Source organism: Populus euphratica, unplaced genomic scaffold (assembly GCF_000495115.2).
Source record: "Populus euphratica unplaced genomic scaffold, PopEup_1.0 scaffold18.1, whole genome shotgun sequence".
NCBI classification, from domain to species: domain Eukaryota; kingdom Viridiplantae; phylum Streptophyta; class Magnoliopsida; order Malpighiales; family Salicaceae; genus Populus; species Populus euphratica.
The window spans coordinates 921,750-931,253 of NW_011499881.1; the positions used below are offsets into that span (position 1 = coordinate 921,750).

General features: G+C 36.2%; 2 protein-coding genes across 4 annotated transcripts; one reads left to right on the top strand and one right to left on the bottom strand.

Moving 5' to 3' along the window:
* Window positions 1–846: 846 nt before the first annotated feature.
* LOC105129418 (uncharacterized) lies at window positions 847–2,752 on the bottom strand. Of its 2 annotated transcripts, none has more exons than XM_011031465.1 (3): window positions 2,505–2,752; window positions 2,325–2,413; window positions 847–2,158 (listed from the first exon to the last, which is right to left on the bottom strand). In XM_011031465.1, exons 1-3 carry the CDS (start codon window positions 2,574–2,576, stop codon window positions 1,324–1,326), a joined length of 996 nt encoding a protein of 331 aa, XP_011029767.1. In that variant the 5' UTR covers window positions 2,577–2,752; the 3' UTR covers window positions 847–1,323. The 2 variants fall into 2 exon arrangements, with proteins under 2 accessions (XP_011029767.1, XP_011029768.1); XM_011031466.1 differs by having other exon boundaries at window positions 2,325–2,410; window positions 2,505–2,751.
* Window positions 2,753–4,461: 1,709 nt separating this feature from the next.
* On the top strand, window positions 4,462–8,477 carry LOC105129419 (heterogeneous nuclear ribonucleoprotein 1-like). Of its 2 annotated transcripts, XR_843067.1 has the most exons (3): window positions 4,462–4,892; window positions 6,229–7,525; window positions 8,043–8,477. XR_843067.1 is itself a non-coding variant. In XM_011031467.1 (2 exons), exons 1-2 carry the CDS (start codon window positions 4,671–4,673, stop codon window positions 7,381–7,383), a joined length of 1,377 nt encoding a protein of 458 aa, XP_011029769.1. In that variant the 5' UTR covers window positions 4,462–4,670; the 3' UTR covers window positions 7,384–7,808. The 2 variants fall into 2 exon arrangements, 1 of the variants encoding a protein (XP_011029769.1); XM_011031467.1 differs by lacking the exon at window positions 8,043–8,477 and having other exon boundaries at window positions 6,229–7,808.
* Window positions 8,478–9,504: the final 1,027 nt, after the last annotated feature.

Genomic DNA, 9,504 nt, shown 5'->3' on the forward strand with positions numbered 1-9,504 from the left:
TGGTGCTCTATTCCCTTTTAGGTTTCTAGTGTGTTCATGCATGATGCATGTAATGTGTAGGGATGAGTGGCACTTGTGGTGCTCAATTTCCTTTTAGGTTTCAAATGTATTTGGTGTTGTGTTAGTTTTTATGGTTATATTTAAAAAAATAACTTAAAAAAACACTTTTATTGTGTTTTAAAAAAAACCAAATTTAAAGATATATATTTTAATTAAAATTATTGTGAGATTAATTTTTATATGTAAAATAAATAAAATAGATATGCATGAATAAAAAATATATCATTTTAATTTCTATCAAAATAAGGTTTGAAAAGTAATTGTTTGTGAACTGAGTGCAAAAAACAGAAGGTATTTGGTTTTGAGATTCTTTTTTCTTTTGTTGTTGGGAAAAAAACAAAAGCTATAATAAAAATAATACACATGGGATGTTTTATAAATTCATGTTAAAAATAAAAAAAAAAAATTTTTTTAAAATATTTTTAATTATTTTTTTTTTTTTAAAGTATAAGATGTACAACACAAACTAACGACAACTTCGGCAGAACTCGTCATGATTAATTCTTGATATAGACTTGTATGCGCAAACCGAAACATTGGGATCTTGTAGATTAATATAGGAGTATCCTCGACTTGAACAGTTCTTGGAAGTGTTTGTCCATTTTGCCAGTACTGGAAGACAGGTTTCATCGTTAGAACCTTTACAGACCACCACTTCTTGTCTTCTACTACAAACAACACTAGAATGTATTTGGCATGTGCCTCCTTGACCTCTGTATGTCTTTGGATTGACTTGGAAGGTAATCCTCCAGACTCTGATATACTTTAATGATTGTGAAAGTGAGAAACTGAGAATGATGATATTGAAATTGAGCTGTTCAGCTAGTACTGATTCTAAGACAACAGTAAACTGAAAAAAAAGAGGAAAATAAAATAATGATGTCGAGGAACAAGACAGTTAAAGCTCACCTTCTTTACACTCAAAACAACACCAAGAAGAGGATCAAAAAATCAGAAACAGAGACACGATCGCATCATCCCAAATTGTTCCAACACTTGCCCAGCATAGGCTACAGAAAATAACAAGAGCAACCCCCCTGCTGCGTTTCCATGGACAGATTCATCCCAGCCTCATATGAGAACCAACAACCTCTTTTGCTTTCTCGCCTGAGGTAGATTTCCAGGAAATTGGTCTCTAGCTTGGATCCATGTGTTTTTCTTTTTTCTTTTTCTTTTTCTTTTTTTTCTTTTTTTTTGAATTTATCACTACCTTGAAGAGAAAAAAATGGAATTTTCTTAGCAGGTCTCCAAGTTGGCAATGTCTCAAATGTTCGTATCTTCTTTATTTCTCCATGGATATGTACTGTCAAACATGCTTTTCTTTGATGGATTGGTCTCAACATCATTGGATGCAGTTTTCTTCAGGTAAGAATCAGGAGGAACTACCCAGTTTGAGAGGCTAGCATCAACTGCAATTTCTTGCATGAGAGCTGTGGAGTGACCGATATTCGAGAGCGAAGTAAGGGGTGGGTGTTGCTCAGATGCTACATTTTCTTTCCTCTGTTGCTTTGGTGGTTGTGCCCCCTTTGCCTTCACTGCTTTCCACTGACTGAGATTTTCCACTGGTTTCAGCACAGAATGAACATATTGGCGCGATCTCAATCCTCCTTCATTTGAATCACCTAGGGGCTTTATATTTTCAGTTGTCCCCTCTTCTCTCAACCTTGTCAAAAAATTTCTTTTCTGTGAGCTCACAGATAAGGAGCTAAATTGTCCAAATAACTCCTTTTGATTTACTCTCAATTCATCTATATCGCAGCCATTGTTACCATCATCATCTTCTTCGTCGAATTCTTCTTCTTCATCATCCAAATCACTTTCTTCATGTGGTATTTCATACTCTTCATCATAACTGTCAACGCAGTTTCTATATCTATAATTCGATGGATAAGATGCCATTTTGAACGCGGATGAATCCCCTTCAGATAGAGAAGAAGATTGTCTTTCTTTTGCTTCAACTTTGTCAGTCTCTTCCTCATCACTTTCCCAGTAATCATTTCTGCACTCCTCTTTTGGAATTGGCTCATAAGTCTTGACATTCAAATTGAAGCTCACCTTCTTTCTAACCCTATAGTTCAATGACTCCTTAGGTCCTTTGCTGTCAATAAAAAAAAAAAAACACTCACCAAAGAAACCAATCTTGACCGAGCACAAAATAAATACAAAAAGAGAGACCCACAGCACTGAAAAATACAACAGAAAATTAAATGATTGGAGAATATGGTAAAAATTGAGTTACAGGGACTGATGAATTAATGAGCGACCTGAGTTCAGCTTCAGAGGTTATGGAATTTCCTGCTGTGCCAAAATCTGTAGAAACAGAATCTAGAGGTTCATACCTACCAAGTTTCTGCTACATCAAAAATAAAAAAGATGGTAATATGTTTTAATGTAAAAAAAAAAGGGTAATTAAAGAAAAGAAAATTGAAAAGAAGTAAGCATACTTGGTCTCTAGAAGCCGGTTTTCTACGCTTTCTCCTAGAAGACAAGCAGAAACAGCCAAGAAAGCATCCCATCAGCTTGAGAGAAACCTCAAAGGATTCGAGGATGTTGTTAATGGTGAGATGGAGATTGGCTAAAAGTAAAGAGAGAGAAGGAGAAGGAGAAGGAGGCTGTCAAGTGGATTTGAAAACCATTTCGTGCTCCAACGGGTTTTGAAAATATTAGGAACGTTGGCCTTCAATGATTGTAGTTTAGAAGTGGTGGTGGTGGGTCGGGACTAGGTGGACCATGGGCGTGTGAACTGCATGGCTTTACCATTAATAATATTCAAGGGAGCCTGAGACGAGAGAACACATGAAAGCGATGAAGCTACTTTTGTCTTCGCCTAGCGCGCGGTAGAACCAACTTTTTTTTTTTTTTCTTTAATTTTTTTAATATATTAATATCAAAAATTAATTAAAATAATTATTTTAATATATTTTTAAATATAGCCGAAGAATCCATGCGTATTTGCGCCAACCCCATGAAATTTAAATTTTTTTAAGTTTTTATTAATTTTAAATTAATATGTTTTTAGTGTTTTTAAATTATTTTAATATATTAATGTCAAAAATAATTTTTAAAAAATAAAAAATATTATTAATATATATTTTAACATAAAAAACTATGTGAAAAGTGATAACAACATATTTTCAATCATATTCTAAATTTGAAAAGGTTGAAACATTCTGTTTAAATTTTTGCTTCCAAAGGCTCGGTGATTTTACTGTGCAAATAGCAATAAAAACACTAATGCACCCTGTTTTCTAGGCTAATTTTGTTCTATTTATACGGGTAATATTATTATTTTATTATTTTAATTTATAATAACAGTTTTACATTAAAACTAGAAAAAATTGTTGTTGCTTAGTTGCCGTCGGTGGGTCTGTTGTGGGCTAGAGAAGAGAGTGAGACAACTCATAGGAAAGGACAAGGTGGAGATTGGTTATATATTTTGGGTCGAGGTTTGAGTAGATTGGAATGTATCGATTCAATTATTTTTTTAATATAAAAAATATTCAAGCATTAGATTTAGATAATAAAATTAAAATAAATTTATAAAAAATAAATTAAAATAATTATGAAGCCCTCATTTTTAATTAATTTGATATTAAAGATTAAAATAAAAAATAAAAATTCATAAGATTAATATATAATCTAACATAAAAAAGTTATGAATCATAATTTTTAAAATAATCTGAAATTAAAGGATAAAATTAAAAAAATTAAAAAATTATATTTTTAAATAGTAAAACAAGAAAAAACACACGAAATACTATTTTGATAAATAATACCTTGTTGACTTGAGCAAAATGATTTAGCCATATCATTTATTGTTTTATTAATAATATTTAACCTAAAATCAGATATTTTACTTTCAAGTTTTGTCTAAATTTAAATAAATTAAAAATTATCTATTCATTCAAATCAGAGTAAAAACTAGTATTATTGAGTAAACTAGTATCACTGAGTTGAGATATAATTTTTATTTTTAATCACTCAAGATAAAAAACTAGGCATCTCAGAAACCTAATTTAAATTTTGAATTTCTCCTTATTATGTCTAGACATAGATAATTAGTTGCTAAAATGATGTTACTTGGTTTCGCAATTTATTTTTATTTATTTTATTTATCTTATCTTATTTTATCTGGTTATTATTCCGATTGGTTCAAAAAATTTATTTCTAGGATTTATTAATTTGTATTTTCGAGACTCAATTGTAATTAAAATTTACTCGTAAATTCAGGTTCTCCTATGGCCCGCAGCAACGATTGGTAACATGATGTATTAAATTGCAAAAAACGACAAGGTTACACGTCCAAAACCAAAAAAAACCACCACACCAAGTCACAACCGTCCATGCGAATGAAAACAAATCTGGACCCTCCAAACCGCATAACCTCACATTATCATGCTTCCCTCCCTCTCCCTATAACCATAAAACTTCTCTCTCAAAAAGTCGCCACCATAACCAAACCCTCAAAAAAAAAAAAAAAAATTCACCAAAAATGCTCAGAGCCCTCCAAAATTGAAAATCCAAGAAAAACCCTAGTTCAAAGAGAGGGAGTGGGAGGGGGAGGGGCTCATCTATAGCTATATCTACATATCTAAATAATAGTACAGGTAATGGATTCAGATCAGGGAAAGCTATTTATTGGGGGGATTTCATGGGAGACGTCAGAGGAGAAGCTCGGGGAATATTTTACGCAATATGGCGACGTTTTGCAGACTGTCGTTATGAAAGATAAGACTACAGGCAGGCCTAGAGGCTTTGGCTTTGTCGTTTTTGCAGACCCTTCCGTTCTCGATAGGGTTCTTCAAGATACGCACACTATTGATGGTAGAACGGTGAGTTAAAGCTTTTATTCTTTATTATTTTTTATTCTCTAAGGCTTTTTTTGTGCTTTTTCGGCAATATTTTTTTTTCTTCTCGGGTTTGATTTTTTCTGGTTCTTGGTTGTATTGAGATATAGTTATTGCAATTTTGGAGTGTGATATTAGGGTTCTTGAGCTCCTGCTTTATGGTAACAATTTTATTGGGTACGGTGTTACTGGCCGTTGGTTTCAGATTGATTTTGAATTAATTTAGTTGTATTTGCAAATGGGTTTTTTTAATACAGTAGCTGCTTTTGAGTTGCTCAATTGAGTCAATTAAAGGAAATAGAAAATAAAAAAAAACAACTGCGGAGATCATCTTATAGCGATTCTGCCTCTAAGGTTGCATTCCATGTGACAAGAAACAGAGAAACCGACTCCTGTGAATTTTTGAATTGAAAGCTATAGAAAGGCCCTTATGGGTTTTGAACACCCTGTGTCTTCTTTGAATCAGTTTCGCATATTGAATTTGCACTAGTTTTATCGACATTATAGATGTAGTAGAGCTTGATTTGTCTTATGATAAATTATAGAAATGTTAATCAACGGCAATAAGCCTATTTCCATATATGATCCCATCTCTGGATTGGTGTTCTCGCATGATAATTCTTTTTTCAGGCGAGTTAAACCTATAGACTCCGCAGTTCAGACACTGGTAGTGAGTCCATGTGATATATTGCAGTGGTATTCAATGGGGTGGGTATGTGCCTTTTAATGCTGTTGAATAGGACATGCAAATCAAAATTGCACGTATTTAGCTAATTTACTGAATAACTCAATATATTACTACAGCTTCTTGTTATTAGGTAGCTTTTCAGTGAGTACAAATTGTTTGAAGTGGTGTTATTTGTGCTTGTGGTTACTTGTTTCTAATTGCTCAACTATAGAGGTTTGTCAAAGAAGCTATTCATATTTATTTAGTGGGGTTTGAATTTTATTTTTGTATTGCACTGTACCAGGATTTGACAAGCTAGCGCACCAGGTATACTGATTTATGTGAACAGTTTTGTGTCAAGATTGTGACCTTATGTTGATGTGGAGATTGTGACACCAACCCACGTATCCTTAAAGATCGGATCTTTGACAAATCAATTTGTCTTATAACATGAGTTTATGCATATAGACTACACCTTTGTGAGAGTTGTTTATTTCTTTAGTGATTACTAGGCTTGTCATACATGAAGAATTTACTTATACAAGTTTTAGAGGACTGTAATCAGATAAGATATCTTGGGAATTCTGCATGATGAACGAGTTTCCTGCTTTCAATTTTTATTCCTGCCTTCCAACCAGTTGCTTTGGTTATCAGGTTGAGGCAAAGAGGGCATTATCAAGAGAGGAGCAGCAAACGAATGCCAGGGCTGGAAACTTGAATCCTGCTAGAAACACCAGCAGTGGTGGAAATATTCGGACCAAAAAGATATTTGTTGGAGGATTGCCTCCTACTCTAACTGACGATGGGTTTCGCCAGTATTTTGAAGCCTTTGGCCTTGTAACTGATGTAGTAATAATGTACGACCAGAGCACCCAGCGACCTCGTGGATTTGGTTTTATTTCCTTTGATTCTGAAGATGCAGTTGACCGGGTGTTACAGAGAACATTCCACGATTTGAATGGTAAGCAAGTTGAAGTAAAACGAGCTCTTCCTAAAGAGGCCAATCCTGGTGGGGGTGGCCGCTCTATGGGTGGCAGTTACCAGAGCTACGGTGGATCTGGTGGCAACACAAACTCATATGATGGTCGAATGGATTCAAATAGGTATATGCAGCCTCAAGGCACTGGAGGTGGTTTTCCTCCTTATGGGTCATCTGGCTATAATGCAGCTGGATATGGATATGGTCCTGCCAGTAATGGTGTTGGTTATGGTGGCTATAGCAGCTATACTGGAGCTGGTGCTGGTTATGGGGGACCTGCTGGTGCGGTCTATGGGAATCCTAATGTTCCAAATCCTGGCTATGCAAGCGGTCCTCCTGGGGCACCCAGAAGTTCATGGAACAGTCAAGGTTCATCTGGCTATAGTGCTATGGGTTATGGGAGTGCTGCTTCTTGGGGTGCTTCAAGTGCTGGTGCTGGCAGTGGTCCTGGTTCAGCATCTGCTGGTCAATCTCCTGGTGGAGCCACTGGGTATGGGAATCAAGGTTATGGGTACGGTAGTTATGGTGGAAATGATGGATCTTATGTGAATCCAGTTGGGTATGGTGCTGTTGGAGGACGTTCTGGGGGTGCTTCAAACAGTAATGCTGGTGGTCCCGGCGGGGCAGAACTACAGGGTAGTGGCGGCGGCGGCGGCTACATGGGGAGTGGATATGGTGATGCAAATGGAAATTCTGGGTATGGAAATGCATCATGGAGATCAGAGCAACCACAAACTTCTGGAAATTATGGGGGTCCTCAAGCAAATGGTCCTGGTGGTTATGGTGGTAGTTATGGCGGTTCTCAGGCCCGACAAACCCAACAACAGTGATTGTGAACACCTTAGTTGCCTGCCAAGTCTTCATCTCTGTTTGTGAGCGAGCATGTCCAGCTGTTCTCATGAGGTTCTCTGAAGATTTCTTGCTCCCAGCACCAGGAGAGTGGCTCAAATTGGATGATGCACTTTGGGAATGGTTGGGTTGCTTAAATCCCAGTAGTTTGCACTATCTGTTTTGCTAGTCTTTAATAATTAGTTCAAGGCGTGCTAGATGCTCAAGGCATACTAGATGCCCTTCTTATTTAATGTTTGCTTATTGAGTGTAGTTCTTAATTCGGCGTGCTTACAATTATCTGCTAGATGTTCTGGAACTTTTCAGCTCTCTATCGTAGTGTTTAATCTACTGCGCATATAATATCTGTGTTGTTTGGTTTCGGCTGTATTATTTTATTGTGTCTTTAATATTGGGCACCTTTTGATCTGTTTTTGACTGAGAACAAAATGCTAGAAGCGAATTCTAGAACTTGATATGCTTACTTTAACTTGAAAAGTAGGCTTACAGAGATTGAATCAAGAGTTTTTAACTGATAGCAGTGGAGCTATAAGCACTTCGTTGATAGCTTCGTAAATGGATAGCGTTAATCATAGTGGTAGTTGACACCTTGAAGATGACATAATCATTTCCCCCCTGTATTTGCCCTTGTGTTGTACAGGAGGAGATGCTCGAGTTCTAAGGTGAGGTGAAAGGGTCCACTCATGGCTGAACCCGAGCTTCCTAGTGGGGGTTTGTTCAGCATGGAAGTGTGAAGAGGACTTGTCAGTTGGATTTGTGATTAACCCAAGAAAAGCTTTTCCGGCTAGCAATGCCAACACTGCCACATGTTTTGTTTTTGCAGATTCTTGGCATTTGAAGTCGTAAATTTCTCAATCATTCTGGTTTCTTGTGGACTGATGGATTTGTTAGACAGGGAGCTTCGGTATGTTGACTTAATTGGTTAGCTGTGTTACATGGCAAGTTCCTATTACCCAATTGTTTAGGCTACATAGTTATGCGCTGGACTAGATAATGTGTCATTCCAGTTGCTTAGAGCACCAGATAAGTTATCAATCGAAAACTTTAGTTGATCTTGGAATGTCGTTGATGGCTTCATTACATTTTATGTCAACTTATCTTTTGTGGGATACAGGATAAATATGCTAATGGTGTTGCTTGTCTAATTTAATGCATTTTTCTACTACTGATTACGAGTCTTGTGATGTTTTAATCTCTTTCAAGAGTTGCCACGACCCATGATTTTCTTCTCCAGTGGTTGGATGTACTTGTCTGTTTTATAATTAGGTGGAAAATTCCCTGTTTGATTCCAAAAATTTGTATTATGGGGCTGGATACTCCCTTTTGAGTCTGCCTTTTCTGAGCTGCATCGCGTCTATATGTCGGTTGGTTAGAAAAATGTTGGTCAGGCGTTTCTAATTGGGCAAGGCGCATGCTTCACACTATATTTGCTAATACGTAGCGGGTAGGATGTTGTGCCCCTTAAGTTTTACAGTTCAACTAGTAGCAACATGTACATTTCGAGTTGAATGTACTGAAGTGATAGCAAAACGGTGGGTTAGTGATTCTGTAAAGCGCGAGGACATTAAGAACATGTTTATTGCCCTCCTGTTTTTGTTTTTTCTACCCTTTGTGCTTGTGTTTCCAGCCTTGATGTCCAATATTTGATTGTGGAGGGACAAAATTTTTATAGATACCTTTTGATTTGTGTTCTTAGAAAGTAAATACCATGTTTTCCTGTCTTATGAGAAAGCAGTTTACTTCTCATTTCATACAGAATCCGAATTCTCAGTGCCATGAATTTGGAACCACGTCTACCTGCAAGGCTGCAATTTTACAATCATGATTGTCTTAAAATTTTTTATCACAATGATGCGAAACCAGTGCCCCAATCTTGTAGTTGTAATGTCTTAATTTTCCATTATATCCTTCGTGTTTTGAAACAAGCTTCTATGACTCTAGTCTGGATCATCACCATTGTTAACGACCCCTCTATTACATTTTCATGTGGCGGATCATTTGTCTGCCATTTTTGTTTCTTGAGATGCTCTTCTCAACAAGAAAAATCATCTCTATTTGATGATCAGAAACACAAAAGAAAATATCCCACCATAGCTTGCGAA

Coding starts and splice junctions, on each gene's coding strand:
- LOC105129418 (XM_011031465.1), bottom strand. CDS start 2,576: ATGGGATGCTTTCTTGGCTGTTTCTGCTTGTCTTCTAGGAGAAAGCGT. Junction 2,414..2,504: donor AACCGGCTTCTAGAGACCAA/GTATGCTTACTT, acceptor TTTTTGATGTAG/CAGAAACTTGGTAGGTATGA. Junction 2,159..2,324: donor ACCTCTGAAGCTGAACTCAG/GTCGCTCATTAA, acceptor TTTTATTGACAG/CAAAGGACCTAAGGAGTCAT.
- LOC105129419 (XM_011031467.1), top strand. CDS start 4,671: ATGGATTCAGATCAGGGAAAGCTATTTATTGGGGGGATTTCATGGGAG. Junction 4,893..6,228: donor ACACTATTGATGGTAGAACG/GTGAGTTAAAGC, acceptor TTTGGTTATCAG/GTTGAGGCAAAGAGGGCATT.